The sequence below is a fragment of the Ostrinia furnacalis genome, unplaced genomic scaffold, assembly GCF_004193835.3.
Source record: "Ostrinia furnacalis isolate ACB-3 unplaced genomic scaffold, ASM419383v2 OfSCF6470, whole genome shotgun sequence".
In the NCBI taxonomy this organism is placed as follows: Eukaryota; Metazoa; Arthropoda; class Insecta; order Lepidoptera; family Crambidae; genus Ostrinia; species Ostrinia furnacalis.
In genome coordinates, this window is record NW_021136709.1 from 41,476 (window position 1) to 62,134 (window position 20,659).

A 20,659-nucleotide genomic window follows, 5' to 3' on the forward strand; every position below is an offset into this window, starting at 1 on the left:
TTTGCCTGAAAATTCGATTTATAAATTTTAAATTTCGACCGTTATTTGTGCTAGAGAACGAATGATTTATACACTTTAAACGGGACATGTTTTGTGAGTTCCGTAGGATATTTTAATGAAATTCCATCATCTTGTATTTAGGTCTTGCTTCGCCCAAGGAATCCATTTTGTTTGGAGAATTTGAAGAACGCCTAATTTTTCAGTAAGTAATTGCAACATACTGAAACTGATAATACGAGTAACTCTAATAAAAATTCAGGTGTGATTGCGGTCAAATACCTACCTGCCTTGTTCTGCATAAAAAATAGCCTGTTCCCCTGTGATTGAGGATTCCGAGTGGAGCTCGCTTCCACCTTCGGCCTGACCATCACTGACACCACACTTCTGGCTGACTCTGACTTTGACTGCACTCATCATCATCATCATCGTCATTTCAGCCATAGGACGGCCACTGCTGAATATAGGCCTCCCCCAATGATTTCCGCAATGAATGGCTGGTTGGTGGCGGCCTGCATCCAGCGCCTCCCGCTACCTTTATGAGGTCGTCGGTCCACCTTGTAGGTGGATGCCCTGCCCATTGCCACTTCAGCTTGCTAATCCATTGAGCTATGTCAGACTGCACTACATCAGGTAAAATGCAGGATAAGAGCTTTCCGTTGTGGTTAGTAAAAGCTACACAGTTTCTTACAGAAACTTAAAGTATTGTTTGCTACTGCCAATGTGGCTTAACCGTGTTTCATCAAGAATCGTATTCTCTTGAGCATTTTATTTGGAAACCAATTCACAGAAACACAACTACTCTCATGCGTAAAGGACCTTAATGCCCATTTACCATCGATCCCTAATTTTTAAGTGACCCCTTTGAAAACAAAATTCCTGTTATTTGTTACCATATGGGTCTTAGGCACTTAGGGATTGATTGTGAAAACGGGCATAAGTCCCTAGATTGGGCAGAGGGCGTACACAACAGTCCACCATCGCGTTTGATAACTACTCTCATACACTTATGAAAATCATATGATTACTTGTTACTAAAGTTCTATTGTTATGTACAGTCACGGAATGAAAAGGTTCGTCAGTTTTCAAATTGATTCCTTCAACGAATCGCGAGCACATATTACCTTTTGAAACTATGTTACAGAATAATCTCGAGTTAGAGAAAATAATCTTTAACTGTTCGTCACTAAAGTTTAAAATTATTCAGATCAAAGTTGTTTGACGTTTTAACTTGTCAAGAAGATTATTATGATTGATAAACTAAAACCTTCTTGTTGGTTCAACCTGCCATTATCTATTAAATAAAAAAAAACTACATTTTGTAACATTGCACTGATGGGATATAAAACTAAACAAGCAAAACCTTATTCGTTAGCAAACGTCATATTTATTTAAATGTTAGCAGCAATGTTTCTTGCACTGTAATGTTGGCAGGTTTGATTCTTACAGTACCTAGTGCAAGCGAAAACCGACACTAAGGTGACGAACCTTTTCATTCCGCGACTGTACTTACCTTGCTCTAACTACTTAACTAAAGCCTGGTCCGTGAGCACGTAGAATTTTGTCCAATGACCCCAAGCTACCTATCCTTATCGCTCGCGCGTAAAATTATGTTGCTGTCGCGCTCGCACACTCACTGCAGGCGCCCGTCGCACAGTCGCGAAAAGAAAAACTTTAGCGCGCACGTCCCTGTTTCGAAAACCGGGACTCAAACTATTTCTATGCTAAATTTGATCAAAATCGGTTCAGTGGTTTAAGCGTGAAGCGAGACAGACAGACAGAGTTACTTTCGCATTTATAATAATTAGATAGATTTATAATTTTTCACAAAAATACGAGTAGTTGCTAGTCGGCATCGCTTATGCTATTTCACTTTGCATTGCATCATTTTTCAATGGACAAAAGACTAACGTTATCAATCTTGCATTTCGGCCAATACAAACATTCATGTTTACCCCACTGTCTGCCAAAGAGCTTTTAAAATAGTTAGACGACGTATGTTTGAGAAAAAATTCCATACATCACACCTGCTGGGCTAGGATGCGCGCCGTGATATACTTTATCGACGTCAAATTGTATGGGCAAAATCGATAAAATAGCGTGAAAACTGATCACGATGTAAAGTTGTCTATTTCTTAAAATTTCGCTAACACTTTAAATGCCATAAGACTGGGTGACTAGCCGTGGACTACAGAATTTTTGTCAGGCGATAGTTGGGTCGGTCGGGCTGTTGTTAATCAGTACAGGACGGACATTATGAAAGTGCGTAAGTACCTACTTGTACACATTACACCGATTTGGTATCGTCCTATTCTTCGAACCCAACTATCGGCCGACTAAAAGTCTGTATTCTGCAGGGACTCTAAACTCTTACTGGGTTGCACTTGCACCATCTTTCTTTATCTTTGACAAACGTCAAAAATCTGGCAAACTCCATACAAAAAACACCGGTTAACGTTATAGTTACGGTCAAAGTTAGGTGGGGCAACTCAGCCTTAAACTTTTGTATTTGGATCTTGAGACCATTTAAAAAGGTTAAAAATAAGGTGAGAACTTTCTTCCCTCCCGTATGATTAAACTTGTTAACAGCTAATAAAGCGATTAGTATTCTAAGGGTAGGATTACCTACTTATCCTAAGACCATTATCTCCTTTGCAAGAGAATACAGACTACCCTTATTTTCATGAAGAAAAGGGTCATGTTATATTCATAAACATATTTTCTCCCGCCACGTGCCGTCTTGACTCGTGCATCCGAACAAATGGGTTAAAGACAGCCTCGTGTATCCGAAAAAAGCTTAATTCTCATAATATTATCGAAAATTGGCGACTACCCGCAGAGTTGATTGGGAATCCGAGCCTTTGGGCTGAACGTGTATAGGTAACTTAATACTCTACAGTCTTATTGCGCTTGGCATAAGGATCAAAGCAATAATAAATCAATATTAGCTCTGTTTTGTCCATGAATAAATTGGCCGATTATAAATGACTTGATTTGNATGATTTGACCAATTACCAGTGGCTCGTGGACGCCTACACGTTTATTAAGGACAAACATTCATTCATAGGACTGATGATCCACGTTCCTTGTAGGCGTCACCCCATAAATGGTACCATAGCTGACCCGTTGACCAGGACAGAAGGATAATTCGATCCTAAATAGTCCGACCTCTCTGGCCATACTAAAAAACATGCGTTAGACAAAATTATAACGATGAGCTATAAAAGATCACTCTAACCAAATAGTCTCTACCTCATAGTTTAGTTCAGTTAAGGACAGTGTAGGTGTAGGTTGCATTCTCTCATAAAATAAAATTTGTGTGCTAAATAATATTATTTATACGTTCTGTCACTGATTTAGTTCCCTTAATAAGCAGGCCCTATAGAACAAGGTGTATTTATCAAGGTATTAATTCACATTTCATCATAATTTTGTTCTTCGGTAGGGTAAAAAGTTAAATGCCTTCTAAAGAATTCCTTGAACTCCATTAAACTTTATTTATTTATCAAGATTTATTCATTAGACTTCCATAATCAAGCCTCTTATTATTTTTCTCACATACTTTGCCAATAAGTATACGTCTTACTTTGGTTCATTTAAAACGGGATAAATGGGGCATAATTTCAGCACACGCAACATTTTATTTACATTCCACACACTCCTGTTACTCATATTTTATGACTATAGTTACATTAAACAATAGCTAAATATTTTTAAACCTAAATAATATGGTATTTTAACTTATCATTAGGTAATTTCACTAAATTGCATTAAAGTTTTCACGACTCGACCGCAGACGCGTCGTCAGAGTCATAGAAATTGTTGTTTGTATCCTTATTTTTGTAGTTATTATGATTTTCTTCATCATTAAAGGTCTGGTCTACTTCATTTGGGTCTTCAGAATTGTAAACCGAGTTGTCAGCACTAGACAGCACGAAAGGCACAGCGTTTTGAGGGTAAATCCTTACCCCATCGTATAATTTCGGCATTATGGATTGATATTTCGAATATTTACTGGACTCGTCAGCATTGTATGGGGTTTCGTTATCTTCGTTGCCGTAGTCATCGTTGAAATCTGCGTGTTGTTGCTCCACTTGGCTATCTTGAATATTGCCTCTTTTATAATTAACTTCTGCCTGGTTGTCCTCTTGATCTAGCTCATCGTTTTCTTCTTCGTCCTGATCATCTTCGTTTGTTTGTTGATCATTGTCAGATGTGCCTTCATCGTTTGTGTTATCATAGTCATCACTATTCTTGTAAGAGCTATAGGAATTGTAACTATTTTGCCTTATTTCTTCGTTCGCATTTCCACTATCACCTTCACTGTTACCGTAACTGTAACTAGGCTGCCTTATTTCAGCATAAGTGTTTCCAGCACCTTGACTGTCACTTTGAATGACACTTTCGTCTCCTGGACCTGCTTTGAGATCAGTAGAATCGTCATTACTAAGATCTTCAGCACTATCGTTGTTATCTTCAACCTTATTATTATTAGCCAAATTAGCTATATTACTTTGGCTCATATCCTCATCAGATATAGTTTGTACAGTGATAACAGCGTCGTATGGAGTTCCTTGGTTTCCCGCAAATACAATCACAACGTATTTGGATCCAGGCCCACCATCCACGACGTTAGCTTGTAGGTCTGTGCCGAAATCTATGCCACTTACCCTAACATGGGTAATCGTGTCTCCGTTCCCAACTCCTGGGTATCTTAAAGCTAAAGATCCTCCGGGTACATTGACTCTAATTTGCTCTGAGTTGGTTTTCTCGAGTTCTTCATTGCCGATGTCTAGTAAAAACACATATGGGTACTTGTGGAACGGATTGGCAGATGTCACTGAGAGCAGGAGGACTTGACAGGCTATTAGCACGAGGTACATCTCGCAGGTCGGACTCTGAACTATTGGTAGGTCATGGTACACTAATCCGGTTCTTATACTGTAAAATTTCACGGTCGGTTCACCGGCTTTTTGCTCGGCCGTGATAAAAAGCGTGACTTCTCAATGCTGATTTGTTTTGACTAAGTTTATCAGGAAGAGTGAGGCCCGTATTGAGAAAGGATACTCAAAATTCAAGACAAACTCAAGAAAGTTTACGGTTAAGTTATGATAGATTAAAATATTAAACTTCTTTAAAGTAGGTGGATAGAGCCTGTCTTCATCAGTCTCCAAATATTCATCCCCCATTAAAAACAACTGTTCGAGATTTTTTGCAATAACATAATGCCCTTTTTCAGGATAAAATCCACTCTACAATATACAAACAGTCAGTATGATAGAGTTATTTTCGTATATTACTTACAAAATTACAAGCATGAACGGATTTAGGTGTAACTTATTTCAGACTGTGAAAGAATTTGTGGTTAAAGAAAACTAAAAAAAATACGTCACATAAATCACAGCTTTATTTCGATAAATATAGCTTAATTATAACAACAACTTCGTGTTCAACAACATTATATCACATGAAATATTATAACACTGGAAGAAGCAAGGTACATTCATTAGCTTATACACTAAGTTATTTTATAGGTACATAATGATGAGGATATCGAAAATAACAATGAATTCAATAGAACAGCATTGTAAAGTAACTAATTACATACATAAATAAAATTCCATGATATCCTAGACATTCGTGCCACTAAAATTTACAAATACAAGAAGAAATATACATTCGGACATTTACTCATTTACTTAAACACTGTTATTTTCAGGTTACTAATAAAGTTAACAATATTAAAATACCTACATACCTTTACATTTATTATTTATCACTTACAAAAATAGTTGAAGAAATATAAAAGGTATCCTCATCATCTGGAAGTTTAAGCAAAACATAAGAAGATACAACGTTTAGACATTCAGTAACCAATTTTTACTTTGTACAACAATTTAACAGTTAATCGATTATAATTATTTTGATAATACAGTATGCACCGCCAAAGCTACAATTTTTTAAAGGTTACCAAGTAAATACTTACTTTCCTATTGTCATTTTAGCACTCATTCTTCAAGCATTTTTCAGTTGAATTAATATTTTTATTAGGGGAACGTATTATAAAGGCTTATTCCGACACACAGTGACTACTATACGATACTAGAGGGGTGTCACCGGAAAATAATAAGACTCGTAAGTTGATCAATTTTCTAGGTAGTTGATCAACTCTCGGAAAATAATAAACGGCATTTGAAATGTACTATTTAACGTATGTATTTTAGTAAGTTGATTAATTTACGGCGCGCGTCTTGCCGTTAAATCATCCGACAAAGACAAGGTGCACGTTGATTGGTTAAAAGACTCACGTGCTTTTATACCGCTCCCCGCCACCCGGCCGCGGCCATTACCGGTTTAAACGTAAACAAATCTATCTATTTTCTTTATTTAAAGTAGTAAAATTAGCAATTGTTGTTTTGTGTCGTAATAATTTTCATTATAACGCGTCATTTTATTTATGATGAGTGAAATGCAGTCTGTAGTAGTAGAAATAAACAAACTTACTTATTATTAATATAACTTACAACAATAAAACTCTAAGCTCCAATATTTTTTTTTAAATATTTTTCATTTATTTAACTATACAGGGTGTTAGGTAAATGGGTATATGAGCCGACACTAGCCCATGTTAACATAGGCATATAAATGGTATGGCGTAGTCAGAAATTTGATATCATCATTTTATTTTTTTAAATTTTCATACAAAATAATTTTTATAAAATCCGATTTGTATGAAAATTTAAATAATAAAAATGAAGATATCAATTTTCTGATTTCACCATACCATTTATATGCCCATGTTAACATGGGCTAGTGTCGGCTCATATACCCATTTACCTAACACCCTGTATAGCATAGACGAACTTTAATATCCCTATCTCTAAAATGTAAATAATTAAAACAATATAATCTAAGTGTTTGTAACTCAATGAATAAACACTTGCTAAATGCTTATAATTAATGCTGTCGACCAATCAGAGAAAAGTGTATTAAGTGACGGATAATAGTGTACCGTCAAATAGTACACTGCGCAACGATTGGCCCATTTGTGGATGATTTTACTTGTAGCAATAATTATAGTTAATTATTAAATTACGGCTAGGTACCGTAAGTTGACCAATTAGCTAAAATTCGATGCGTTAAATAGTACATTTCAACTGCCGTTTGTTATTTTCCGAGAGTTGATCAACTTCCTAGAAAATTGATCAACTTACGAGTCTTGTTATTTTCCGGTGACAGGGGCATGAATATTATCTTCATTAGGTATTTTTACAAAAGGAAAAGGTACCTGATATTCTGTTCTAGTTCTATTTAAGAAAGGATTTAAATTTGGCAATTTTTAGACGGAAATTGGATTCAATAAAGGCATTATTTCTTTTTCATCACATACTTATTACTGGCTGACTGTAATCATACTCCTTTATTAATAAAAAATGAAACACGGCTACAGAACAATAGTTACTTTCATCAACATCATTCATACTTAAGTTTATTCTTATGCGTAGATTCATATTTAGGTATCGTTTTATAATGCGGGCCTAAATAATAATATTAAGTGTCATCATTTTAACATTCTAGTTTTAAAAAGCTATCTAGCGAGTATTTACAAAATAAACAACTACAAACTACAATAATAATATTCACTTTTTTAATAGGTTAAAATATTTTTAACACAGCCTCACTCTTGATATTAACCCCTTTACAGCCCACTGGTTTGGGCCACCAAAATTTTTATAGGACACGAAAAATTCAGTAACCAAATTCAAAAAATTCAGTAAAATATGAAATAAAATAATCTATTAAAAGTGTTTGCCTACACACATGAAAGCTATTTTGAATCAGTATCATAAATATTGTCAAATTTCCACGCGCATTCACATCCAAAAGCCTAAGCCATTTGAGCAAAATCCTATCGGACAAATTTTCGCATCTGCTTGTTTTGGCGGTCCAGCGATGATTGGGCTCGGTCAGCGTGTGCTAACATCTCATCCAACTTGCTGGTCTGCGAAGTGATTTGCTTACCTTGAACAGAATAAATTTTATTTATTTGCGTAAGAGATAAGTTAAGTACGCGTTTAATTTTGATCAAATCTATGACTCTCTAATTAATCAAGAAATCTCAGAAACTTTTGTCCGTTTTCACCATCAATCCCTAATTTTTAAGTGACCCCTATGATGACAAATAACAGGAATTTTGTTTGCATAGGGGTCACTTAAAAATTAGGGATTGATTGTGAAAATGGGCATTTAACACCTACAATCTTTAAATTTGACAGGTAGATTCCTTTTAGCCTAGCTGGTCTGTGCCTAGGCCTAGGCATTAGGCACAGACCACCGACTCTTAGTTGGCCGATAGTTGGGTCGCGCTGTTATTCAGTATGGGCATTTATGAAAGTGCGCACATTACACCGATTTGGTATCGGCCGATTCTTCATACAAATTAGAATCGGGCCCAACTATCGGCCAACTAAAAGTTGGTGGTCTGCTCCTAGGCTTAGGGTGTAGACATCTGCTAAGAGCGGATTTTACGAAACTCCACCCCTAAGGGGGTAAATCAGGGTCCACGTACAAAGTCGCGAGCGGCCTCTAGTGAAACAAAAGCGGTCAGTCGTATCTGCATGCTAAAACTTAACAAAATGTGACAATAACAAAAGAAAAAAATTACCAATAATAATATCATGATATCAGTCATATTATTATATTCTTACCTACCTATATCCTTGACTCCTTTGCTCAGCAGAGTCGTCTCTTCATTCTGCTCCATAATCTTCAAGTCATCTAGCGCGGAGTTAATATCCCCGATTTTTGGAGAAGTGACGCCATCGTTGTGGCGTGACGTCATTTCATTGTCTCCAGGGCCCAGACCCTGGTTTATGGAGGAATTCTGGGAGGGGGGGATGTAGTCTTTGTCGTAGTTCGTTTGGCCGATGTAGCTCGGTTCGCTAGAGTAGGACAGGTTGTCTCGAGCTGTCAGCTTTACTCGGAAGAAGTTTGTCAGGCTGCCGCAAACGCCCTGGGAAACAAATGAAGGAGGATGTTATCTTCAGGTCATTAAATTTAACCTCTGCTGTAAGAAGCTGGCTGAAAGTTACCAGCGGAAAATGGAAATGTACTAAATAATAATTCCAATTTAGACAGTGGAGGATATAACAGGACAAAAACTCATGAAACTATTTTTTTTTTCTGTAAATAGGCAGCAGTGTTGACTTTATTACTAAACCAGTAGAATTTAGAGCAAGCAAGCGAAAAGCACATAATAATATAAGATGTCATCGTCATTTTGATTTTCGTTCGTTCGTTTCAGCCAAATGACGTCCACTTCTAGACAAAGACCTCCCCAAGGATTTCTATAAAGAACGGTCCTGCGCTGCCCGCATCCAGGCTTTTACGACGCGACCTTCACCAGATCGTCGGTCTAGTGGGAGGCCTGCCATTTTGATGTCTGCTTGCTGTCATAATATCTATGTTACAGGAAATGTATCCGTTATTGTATATAATTCCTAGGAATTGTTCCTATGAGTTTTATACAATTCCTAGAATTCATACATTTCCTGTAACATCTATACAAAATCAGATGTTTACATGGGCATACCTTGAGTCTATTCAATTTGGTTTGGGTAGAAGTTAGGATAGTGTTCAGCTCGTGTAGACCCGAACTGGCTTGGTTTATATTCTCGCCTAGCATTGCTGTGTTCTGAAAGTATAGAAAACAATAACATTTATGACTCAAATAATTAAAAAACTAATTTTCTTACATTTGGGTGTAAATAATTATGTACGATATAAATAAGAACTAAATTAATAATTTAAATTAATTTGAAAGAATTTTAAAAAAATCGGTACAAGGTGATAGGTTGGTTCTAATCGTACCTACCTAATCAAACTGTGAAATTTTTGTTCTAAGTGTGAACAAAACAAATGTTTGTCTTTCTTTCTAAAAATCCACATAAAGTTAAAAAAAATAGTGTTTTATCTAAAACATCGTGTAAAATAAATAAAAAATATCATTATGTGACATACTTAATAAATATAATGTACATACATTAACCAAGCCCCTAAATAGGGCAAGGTTGAGCTTGTCCTATTTAGAGCCTTGGTTAACCACTTCCAGGAATTACACAAATTCATTGCCAAATTCCATTGCCTATCCCCAATATCATTGCCAAGTTCGCAGTGCAGTAATCTATATATATAAAAGAAAGTCGTGTTAGTTACTCCACTTATAACTCAAGAACGGCTGAACCGATTTAGCTGAAAATTGTCAGGGAGGTAGTTTAGAGCCAGGAGAAGGACATAGGATACTTTTTATCCCGTTCAAAATAAAAAAAAGTCTGCTTATTTATTGCCATTAAGGCGGAACAAAGTTCGCCGGGTCAGCTAGTTTAAGATAAAGAAGAAAAGATTTTTCCTACAAAACATAAAACAAACGGAAATTAATATTATTTTTTAAAAAAAAACCTAAAGCAATGACATTCATTAATTAAGGCGATTAGTGTCCTCAATTCGCGCCAAANGGTGCCTTGTTGTTTTGAGCTGTTTGATAACCATTCTAATCTCGCACAGACTAAGATCAATCTAGCTAGCACGTATTTTATATAAAAATGTGTCAAATGATCCGTCAGATAGGCTATCCACAACTTATCCAGAAGTGGCGAAACAGGCCCTTACTAAGCGATTGTGAAATATGCCCTTAATGTCAAATGTAAAGAATAGTTTAAAAAACTAAAAACACGCTTTTAATTACTAACAGGAATCATCAGGACCCTGGACGTCATCTAGCATTAAAGTGCTCGAAAAGACAAATCCAACGAACTCAAACTCGATGAGTTTCCGCCGATTCGTTTAGGAGTTCCTATGGCCACCTCAAACTCGATGTGATTCCACCGTTTCGTTTAGGAGTTCCTTTGGCCACCTTCCAGTCCCATCATCAGACCAGCTGGTACCAAAATATTGTATTGTCATCTAATCTGCATAAAGTTTCATGATGATACAAGACTTAGAAATGCATGTAATTCAGATTCTAAGATTCCATTACATATAAAATAAAATTATTTTTTGTTATTTTTTTCAAAAAAATAAATTGTAAACATGACGTATTTTTTATTTAAAAATATTTTTATTGATACTTAACGTAAACGAGATTGTTGTTTCACACTATTAGTTTTCAACGAAAATTATAAAGAGAAACAAAAATTGTAAAGGAGGCACTGGATTTACGAACCTCTGCAGTCTTGTTGATCTCCACTTCCTCAAATTCCACCACGTCCAAATGTTTGTTTCTCTCCAAAAAATCTTCTTTGTCTGGCTTAGGCTGGCCGAACAGCTCAGCCCTGGTGCAAGCATCTTCGTACGCCTTCAAAGACATTTTGAAAATGAATTTCCAGACCTATTTTACATCTAGCCAATTCTCGTGTCAGTCCTTGACCTCAAAAACAACATACACGACAAAATCGCGAACCCAAAACAAAGATCTATGCGCAAACTAATACAAAGTGTCATCTCGCAGCGGTAGGGTTGCTTGTCAGACGTATTGATTTTCTTCCGCGACCNCTGCGACCTAGTATTTGACTATGGCAGTTTAGTTTTCCCTCTAACCTTAATAGAACATTTATTTTATTAACCATGCGAAGTCAGGAATTCATTTTGAAAAGGATAAGTTAATAAAATCATAGGAAGACGAGCAGTGCAATGGTTAAATTATTTCAAAACTCCCTCCTAATCGGTGCCAATAAACTTAAATTTCCCGCCATGTCAAATACTGATACGTTTCGTTTTACATGCAGTTGTTTTGTAAAACGTATGATACTTATTTGATTGATTTACAGTTAGACTAAAAAGTGTGAATATTTTAACTAAAAATATTTAAAGCATAGTGTATTTTTTTTAATAAATAAATTTTTAATTAATTAATACAAAATCAGCTGGACGTCAGCTGCTGAAGTTCAATGACCGATGCGTGCACAGAATGACCTGTATTTATATCGGAAACATGAATAGGTTAGAAAGAGACGGACAATAATATTTCATTTGCTCAGTAAACGTCACAAAATTGTAAGGTTTGGTTTGTTTTAAAATAAATGCTTTCTAAATCAGTTTTCACTGCGTTATTCAAGTGCAAGACGTCCTACCTAATTCAAATATCAGCTGCAACCATGTCATCAAGTGAGTACTGCATTCCGTGTACTTTTTGGACTTCTTATTTCGAACAGTAAAGTCTATCAAAAATAGTCTTACGGTTTTAAATATTACTCAGTATTATTTGCACTATTTTCAGTTAATTTACAGGAAAATCAGAAAACTATTGGATATCTACTTGACTTATTTTAGGACGTCGAATGTGACATTGCGAATTTATTTTTAATTTGTACCATTGTAATGGCCTGGTTTTCTTTGTATTTCAAAAAGTTTTAACTACATCGTGTCTATTTACACTATAACAGACTATAGTTTTGAAGTTTACTCATCAAATTCTCTATCCATCAAATATTATTGAATGAGTGGTGGGCGTAGAGATGTGCCGCTGAGAAAGTTCTCGTTCCCGGCAATATTCCCAGTGAGAATATTCTCGAGAACCGAGAACGCTCCCGGGAATATTCTCAGTGTTCTCGACAGAATACATTTAGTTTTAATTTTAATTTTGTTGTTTATATGTGGTATTATTTGTAATGCTTCGATGTTTTATTAACTGGGCGTTAAGACTAGTCGTCATAAACAAGGCATGAAACGTGTGAGTGAAATATTGCTGTCTTGCTCACTCTTTGCGTGGCGAACGCGTACCGCAGCTTTAGGACTCGGCTACGGTATTTGAACATGAGTGTGCCTCTGAGTTTTAAGGCCCTTGCCACAGTTGCCACTCTGGCGGATTTCAAGCGGATTTAAAGCGGAGCGGCGACGCGACGGAGACGCCGCGTGAAAATATCGTGAAGATTCCCGAAGGCTGTCCAACCGAGCTGGATTCGATGATTGACCTTTTTTTTTTTTGGAAGTTGGACCTACCTAACTGGACTGTTTGTCCCAAGTATACATTGTTGTCAACAACTTCGAGTGTAGAGTCTCCAACTTTTAGAGGAGTGGGTGCAACACGGTTTTTAGACATGATTTTTAAATCTTGTCCATGGTCATTTTGAAACCTACTTGTTGAGAGACTCTATTGAGGNAATAGGTGGGCGTACATTAATATTAATTTAACTTTAAAGAATCCTTTGTTGGGACTGTTTATTAATTAATTAGTCAAACTGGCGGTTTATAGTGAAGGCGATCAAGTAAAAAAATATGTGGGAGGTAAATTTTCACATAATATTATATGCAGAAAAATAGTTTTAAAAGACTTTTTAGGGTTCCGTAGCTTAGCCAAATGGCAAAAAACCCTCAATAGATTCGTCATGTCTGTCTGTCTGTCCGTCCGTCCGTATGTCACAGCCACTTTTTTCGGAAACTTTAGGAGCTATACTGTTGAAACCATTGAAGGTTGAAACTTGGTATGTCTATGTATTATGTGTGCATAAAGATTTTTACATAAAAATAGAAAAAAAGCAATAAACAATTATAGTTATTTCTTTTTTGTGTTCGTTTTGGTGTTCGTTTTGGTGTTCAATTATAGTTAGGTAAATATTATTATCTAAAGTGGGCAGTAATTTTTTTCATACCACAACTTAACAAGCCAAATAGATAGCAGTGATTGCAATACTATTTATCATTTGCCTTGTTTGCTTTCTTGATAACCTTCATAAAGGACATTCATAAATCATACCAGGATATTATTTACATAGAAATACAAAACGTTTATATAAGTCATATTATTATCAACTGTAAACCTGTATTTTTTTCCAGAGCCACTGACGTTGGAGACCACAAAAAAACTCAACGATGATTTCTATGCGCAACCGAAGAATCAATTGGCCCAGAATGCCTGCACTCGGACTGATCCCTTCGAGATTGCCATCAGCCGGAGAAGGACAGACAGTGCCTCACATGTTTATAATATTAGGGTAATTAAAATAAAATATTATTGATACAAAAACTTTAAGATTACTTGATGTCCTAGAAACTAAAATAACTTCTAATATCCATCTTTTGATTAAAATGTTAGTTGTTTTATTACTGACTGACTGACTAAAAAATAATAACTAATGCAAAATTTTCCCCAAAAGTGTCATTCACTAACTAAACCTTATTGTAAAATTTCAGTTAGAATCAGAGGGTAAACCAGTAACAAATCAAGAGAACTCGGGCCGTTGCTGGCTGTTTGCAGCTCTCAATGTTATGCGCTTGCCATTCGTGAAGAAGTATGGCATTGACGAGTTTGAATTCTCACAAAGGTAACGTAAGTTTTTTTTATGGTGCAAATGTATGAAACATTTACTTGAATTTCTAGTAAACCTACTTATTTTAAAAGAATTCATATTGTTTCCCAATTGATTCCCACTTTCCACCCAGGGTGGCAATTGAAACAATTAATTTTCGATTGCATTTGTAAAAGCATTTAATTAATATTGTGACTCATTGTGTTTTAATAGTAAAAATGTTTTTTCTATTGTTTACAGTTACCTCTTCTTTTGGGATAAAATTGAACGATCACACTACTGGTTGAACAACATTATTACCACTGCAAAACAAGGAGAGGAACTAGATGGCAGGCTCGTAAACTTTCTTCTCAAGGTAAAAATATATTAAAACTTTTGTCTAACGCTTTCAGTGATTGGATAGGGTTTTATATAAATATTTTCCTGTGTAAGTGTCATCTGTTAATTTTCTTTACGATCAAACAGCAGTGGATTACCCATTGTTCTATCATTCATTTCTGTTTAGTAGTCTACAGTCACAGCACATCAATTTTGCGACTTGATGCTAAGTACCTATTTAAACTATAGGTAGGTATGCATACAGGTGCCACCCTTATCATCATGATTTCAAATCATTGTTTTGCCATTGTTTAAGTTTACGATTTAAACTGAATATCAGCCAGGAAAATACCTTAAAAACTGATAAGATTTGCGGTATGTTTGTTCCGGCCATTACCTATTTAAATGAGTGATAATTGATAATTAAAAGCAACGGTTTTGTTTTTTTTTTATCTTACTAGCTTTTTCCCTCGCCTTACCCCGTGTGAATTTCGGCCCGCCACAGGACTTTATCAAGAGTCCTCATTTCAAAACCGAGATAAAATCTATCCCATGTTTTTACCTAAGCTCGTGAACCCGGCGGTCCCTCTAAAAGAACCAAATTCTTAGCCGTTCCGTCCTGAACATTTGAAAATAAATCTAGTAGGTTTAACCGAAGGTCCTATTTATGATATTAGTAGGATAGGATAGACATTTATGAAATTTGTTATTTTATTATGAGCAAATTGTTTTAGACATTTTCACATACATTTACAGGATCCCATCAACGATGGTGGCCAATGGGACATGATCGTGAACCTGGTGAACAAGTATGGACTGGTGCCGAAGGAGTGCTTCAAGGAGTCGTTCAGCTCCAAAAAGAGTTTGCACATGAACGCAATCATCAAGACCAAGGTACGAGGTTTTTTAGAACTTTTACACTTAGTACTTAACTGGAACTTCATTTTTCACATAGATTTCACAATAAACGACTAAATTATGCAAAATTCCCAGCTCCCCTGATCAGTGTAGGTAGACCAAATCCTTTATTTTGTGTATGATGAATCAGAGAGCGTTCTCATCCCGAAATGGAGTATCATTAATTCATTAGACTTGTACTAATTCATGAGATATGCAGCCCTTGTATCACAAAATCATGATCTCAAGAGGACCAAATGTAACGGGAAACCCGCGCACCCCAGATGCGATGCAGTTTTTATTCTGAACAGCTTTGCTCATTATTTCAAGTCATTGAAATATTATTTTTTACAGTTGCGTGAATTTGCAATGGAATTGAGAGAAAAGGTCAAAGCTGACGCTTCGGACGAGGAACTGCAAGCGACCATCGACAAGCAAATAGCGATAATATACAACATCGTAGCAACTTGCTTAGGTAAAGTACCTGTCTTCTTTCTTTAATATTTAGCCGTTGCTTTTCATACCATATTTTCGGAAATAAATGCTATCTTATCTTAATTTTGGCCTTAGATCAAAGCATTAAGATTCAATATACAAAGTAAAGCAATGTACCGCTCGGTCTTTCAGGTACCCCGCCAGACAAGTTTAACTTCGAGTATTACAACAAGGAGAAGGCATACCAAAGCTTCGGCTCGCTTACGCCGCAAGAGTTCTACAACAAACACGTTCGTCCGCTCTTCAACGTCGATGACAAGGTATTTATGGACAAATCCCAACTATAATATTATAAATGCGAAAGTAACTCTGTCTGTCTGTCTGTCTGTCTGTTACGCTTTCCCGCTTAAACCTCGCAACCGATTTTGATGAAATTTGGCATATAGTTTGAGTCCCGGGAAAGAACATAGGATAGTTTTTATCCCGGTTTTTGAAACAGGGACGCGCGCGATAAAGTTTTTCTGTGACAGACAAAATTCCACGCGGGCGAAGCCGCGGGCGGAAAGCTAGTGCAGTCATAAATGTTATGTATTTTTTTATGGTTTCACTTCATTACTTATCTAATAGTTTTGGTAACAAATCAATTCAAATAACGAGCGACCAGTACACATTTTTTGCGAGTCTCTACAAAAATGTGTCGAATTTATTCCCATTTTCCCCGGTAATCAAATCACAGTGGAAATGGGAAAAAATTAAGTAAGTACACATTTTATTATTTATTTTATTTTTTCAGGTGTGCTTAGTAAGCGACCCCCGGGATTCGAACCCGTTCGGAAACTTGTACACGCTGCAGTGCCTCGGAAACGTCATCGGTGGGAGACAGACCGCGTACAACAACCAGCCCATTGAGACCCTAATGAAGTAAGCTACTTTTATGCTTATATAATTTCATTTTTCTATCGCGTGTGCATTTTTTCCACCTTATTGTGAATACCTAGCCATCAGTAGCAGTTTTTAGTTTTAATTCGAGGAGAAAATTTCAAACTAGTAATTTTCATTAATTTATAGATTACCTGATTAGAATAAAAATCTTTTTTCAGAGCCGTAAAAGACAGCATACAAGGCGGAGAGGCAGTATGGTTCGGATGTGAGGTGTCCAAGCGTTTTGAGAGGAAACATGGACTTGAAGATTTGGATGCGTAAGTTATATTCTAATTCTTATTTATAAAAATTGCAACACTGTTTTATTGAAAGGAAATGAATTGTCTTTAATTTTAGCACAGCAAAAAATAAATTAAATCATTTAATTCATTTTTTACTTGTAAAAGATCTTTAATCAACTAATTCTCCATTGGACCTTACCACCACTGCGAAATGACTAATTTAGCAAGTGCTGAGAAGAAACTTCGGAAATCGCAATACACTCTTATTATTTAGATATCCTAATGTGTTCATTCGCAATTTGGTGTAATATTTTTTTTTGTTTTAGGCACGACTACAAGCTGATATTCAACACGGACGTTCAGATCGGCCTCAAGAAGGCGGATCGGTTGCGATACGGCGATTCTTGCATGACGCACGCTATGGTGTTTACAGCCGTTGGTACCGATGTAAGTATTCCATAACCTTTATTCCCATCCGCCCCCTTCCCATCTAGCTTGCCACCGGGGTGATTGGCACTATGATATAAAGCGAAACTCGATTATGAATATATTCTTCACTACAACGCTACTTTTATTATGTTTCAGGAACTGGGCAACCCAACAAAATTCAGAGTAGAAAACTCATACGGAGATAAAGAGTACAACAAAGGCTACCTGCTTCTCACGGAACCATGGTTCAGGGAATTTGTTTTTGAGGTAAAAAACTTTTTTTTAATAAATCACATTTTTTTTTTACAATTTGTTGTGTATTTTCTAAGTGATTTTTCTCCTTCTTTCTTCTAAATATTCATTTGTTTTTCCAGATCGTAGTAGACAAGAAATACGTCGCAGATGAGGTGCTTGAAGTGTTCAAACAAGAAGCCAAAGTCCTGCCCGCATGGGACCCCATGGGCACCCTAGCTTGTCCGCTGTGCAGCAAAGAATAACCCTACGCAAGTTTACAAAGAACAACATTGTAGTAGAAAGTGATTTTTTCACGAGTCTCTTCCTATTGGCCAGCACTATTTCACTAGGGTGGCAAACGGGACAACTATTAATTACGGTATTATGCATGAAAAAGATTTATACGTCATCAAGTGACTGCTATATTTGGTATTTTAAGTAACAACAAGCAATAAATTTTAAATTAACATGCAATTTTTATGAGCTTTAATAGTCCATATCACGAATCTTTTGGCATACATCTTGATTCAGATCTGATATAAAAAATATTGACAATAATCATTATACCTACATAACAATATTAATATTTAGGTTAACAATGTGTTCATTTTCAAGTTACCATAACTTACAGAATGGTGTGTATTAATAAACCAATTAAAAATTACATGGTATTTAATAGCAGATGATGATCTCATCAATATTATTTTCTCAATATTTTATATCTTACACCAGCCTTTTTTTTTCACAATTAATCTAAATCAAATGCTTGGACTTAGATCAATCAACATTTTTTTTTTAGATTTTCTGATTGGTTTATTAATATGCACCATAGCCATGTCAACTATTAAACCAATTATTAATAATAGTTCTTTTGTATTTCATTCTCATTTAACTGTAAAATGGTGCATTTTGTACTTAAACTTTCAAACAAGTACATTTTTTACAAGTAATAAGTTCATTAGTACTCTTTTGTGAGTAAGAAATTGTGAAGAATTTGTGAAATGCAGGTCATTTTTGTCTTGCAATTGCCATTATAACATTAATTGAATTTTCGGGCGTTATCTTTAATATATTTTATTGGAATAAGCATTTGTTTCATTTATTAAAAATTTTATTTATAACCTAAATGGGTGATTAACTCCAGAAATTAATTAAATAAGAACAAATTTAAAATCGGTAAGAATTTATTTACAACACCAAACATTATGTGACTACAAACTGCTTTGTTCTTTGTGGTTTATATTATTATGTTTTTATTATAAATAGATCCTGTATCATTTTTCACATTTGTGAAATGTATTGGTACTTTAATTACGTACTTTATTTACACATCAGCACATCACCGTCACAAGTGGCATCACCAACTTGTTTCTTCTTCAAAGATCTCAAATATTTCAACTTGGCCCATACACCTTGACACATACGTATGAGTCTTTTGTCCTTTGTTGCCCGGCCAAACTCTGCAACGTTACGGACTACGTGCCTAGCTAATTTGATTTTCCCCTTCTGGGAATATGATAGGGCAGAATATAACTTGCTACGAGCAGCTAAGCCTTCGTCTCCGAGCATTTTTGACAGCTTGTACTGTCGTATTGATATTCTACCTGCTTCTTCAGCCTGAAATATAAATAAAAAAACATCAATCAACTATTACTGTATCTATTGTTATAGTATAAAGTTTTTTAAATTTTTTTTTTAGTTTTTGGATGTATCTTAGCTAAGATAAGATAAAGGCAAGGATTTTAAGGTGACATAGAAGTATTTAAAATGACTTACGCAGTGTTCAAAATAGTCTCCTAAAGCAGAATAAGCACCGCCTAGAGTGGACAGCCAAGAAAATGCATTTTCTATTTCAACCCTTGTCCAAATTAGTCTCAGCATTCTATCATTCCTGCAACAAGCACAGAAGTGTTAAAATCTTATAGAAATAGCATAAGAAGTAGTAAATTTTCCAAGAGAATTTCTTACCATCCATAGTCAATAATTTCCTTATCTGGAGGCTCTAGAATCAGTTTCAAAAACACTACCCCATCCTCAGGGCATCCACAAAGTTTGTGCAAATGCAACAACACCCTGTACCTGTACTCATCCGAGTTTATACAGGCCTGCACGAATGGCCGGAGGAAAAATGCAGTGGCCACAAACTTCAACTTGTTCCTGTAGCCACTATCGTAATAATAGTCGCCGTATCCACACTCGATGCCTAGGAGCTTGCAGCACTGAGTGTCTGGAATCACCAAGCCTTCCTCGGATACATAACATATCGTGTAAGGTCTACGAAAAAGGCGAACACTAGTAACCAATTGCATCGTAAGTTAGGTTATAAATTAGTGCACCTAACAGACACCGTATTATGTATCGATCCCAGTACTTGGTAATTATTTGTTCCGATTACATAAGTGCAAAACTGGTCCAGTTTTATGATATAAATTCAATAAATTACGAAGTCACGACTGAATCAAATTTTATCAAAATCACAATAATGTCACATTGACATCTGACAGCTGATGTCAAAAACTCAAAATGAACGTCAAATTGTTTTTTTGTGTCATGTGGTGGCTAAGGCAATTCACACAACAGCCATCGAAATCTTTTTTTTACTCAGTAAAATGACGTCCTTAGCTACCGCTAGGGGGCGGCAGGTTGGCCACCACCACCACAACTCGAGCTTGGGAGAGATATTGGCCGGTATCAAAGGGCAACTTGTAACATTCATTCCCAGAACCTATTCATATTTTTACCGCGTTATCTACTAGTAACCTTAAATGAAAATCCACCTTCGAAATATTATTAAGAGCGTTGTAGCAAAAAGTTGGCGTTCGAATTTTAGGTTTTTATTGCTTGACGTCGCGTAGTGAGTGCGCAAACTGCATTTATCTGTAC

The 20,659-nt window shown here is 35.9% G+C and overlaps 4 protein-coding genes across 4 annotated transcripts; 1 reads left to right on the forward strand and 3 right to left on the reverse strand.

Moving 5' to 3' along the window:
- Positions 1–3,776: 3,776 nt before the first annotated feature.
- Positions 3,777–4,880, reverse strand: LOC114362405 (protein PFC0760c-like). Its single transcript, XM_028317801.1, has one exon. It carries the CDS (start codon positions 4,878–4,880, stop codon positions 3,777–3,779), a length of 1,104 nt encoding a protein of 367 aa, XP_028173602.1.
- Positions 4,881–7,767: 2,887 nt separating this feature from the next.
- Positions 7,768–11,459, reverse strand: LOC114362404 (uncharacterized). The gene is made up of 4 exons (XM_028317800.1): positions 11,219–11,459; positions 9,590–9,691; positions 8,710–9,010; positions 7,768–8,019 (listed from the first exon to the last, which is right to left on the reverse strand). Exons 1-4 carry the CDS (start codon positions 11,360–11,362, stop codon positions 7,907–7,909), a joined length of 660 nt encoding a protein of 219 aa, XP_028173601.1. The 5' UTR covers positions 11,363–11,459; the 3' UTR covers positions 7,768–7,906.
- Positions 11,460–12,006: 547 nt separating this feature from the next.
- LOC114362402 (bleomycin hydrolase) lies at positions 12,007–18,431 on the forward strand. The gene is made up of 12 exons (XM_028317798.1): positions 12,007–12,159; positions 13,828–13,985; positions 14,185–14,315; positions 14,541–14,655; positions 15,375–15,512; positions 15,870–15,990; positions 16,143–16,270; positions 16,744–16,871; positions 17,051–17,149; positions 17,440–17,560; positions 17,699–17,809; positions 17,917–18,431. The coding sequence occupies exons 1-12, from the start codon at positions 12,075–12,077 to the stop codon at positions 18,037–18,039; spliced, it is 1,458 nt and encodes a 485-aa protein (XP_028173599.1). The 5' UTR covers positions 12,007–12,074; the 3' UTR covers positions 18,040–18,431.
- Positions 18,432–19,026: 595 nt separating this feature from the next.
- On the reverse strand, positions 19,027–20,273 carry LOC114362401 (uncharacterized protein F58A4.6). The gene is made up of 3 exons (XM_028317797.1): positions 19,745–20,273; positions 19,553–19,667; positions 19,027–19,393 (listed from the first exon to the last, which is right to left on the reverse strand). The coding sequence occupies exons 1-3, from the start codon at positions 20,083–20,085 to the stop codon at positions 19,097–19,099; spliced, it is 753 nt and encodes a 250-aa protein (XP_028173598.1). The 5' UTR covers positions 20,086–20,273; the 3' UTR covers positions 19,027–19,096.
- Positions 20,274–20,659: the final 386 nt, after the last annotated feature.

Bases quoted from the DNA above. Each gene is read 5' to 3' on its own strand.
- LOC114362405 (XM_028317801.1), bottom strand. From the start codon at position 4,880: ATGTACCTCGTGCTAATAGCCTGTCAAGTCCTCCTGCTCTCAGTGACA.
- LOC114362404 (XM_028317800.1), bottom strand. From the start codon at position 11,362: ATGTCTTTGAAGGCGTACGAAGATGCTTGCACCAGGGCTGAGCTGTTC. The intron at 9,692-11,218 runs GTTCGTAAATCC...CTATACTTTCAG, and splicing joins AGATCAACAAGACTGCAGAG to AACACAGCAATGCTAGGCGA. The intron at 9,011-9,589 runs GTATGCCCATGT...TTTGTTTCCCAG, and splicing joins CCAAATTGAATAGACTCAAG to GGCGTTTGCGGCAGCCTGAC.
- LOC114362402 (XM_028317798.1), top strand. From the start codon at position 12,075: ATGCTTTCTAAATCAGTTTTCACTGCGTTATTCAAGTGCAAGACGTCC. The intron at 15,991-16,142 runs GTAAAGTACCTG...TCGGTCTTTCAG, and splicing joins CATCGTAGCAACTTGCTTAG to GTACCCCGCCAGACAAGTTT. The intron at 16,271-16,743 runs GTATTTATGGAC...TTATTTTTTCAG, and splicing joins TCTTCAACGTCGATGACAAG to GTGTGCTTAGTAAGCGACCC.
- LOC114362401 (XM_028317797.1), bottom strand. From the start codon at position 20,085: ATGCAATTGGTTACTAGTGTTCGCCTTTTTCGTAGACCTTACACGATA. The intron at 19,668-19,744 runs GTAAGAAATTCT...TGCTTGTTGCAG, and splicing joins GAAATTATTGACTATGGATG to GAATGATAGAATGCTGAGAC. The intron at 19,394-19,552 runs GTAAGTCATTTT...TTTATATTTCAG, and splicing joins GAGACTATTTTGAACACTGC to GCTGAAGAAGCAGGTAGAAT.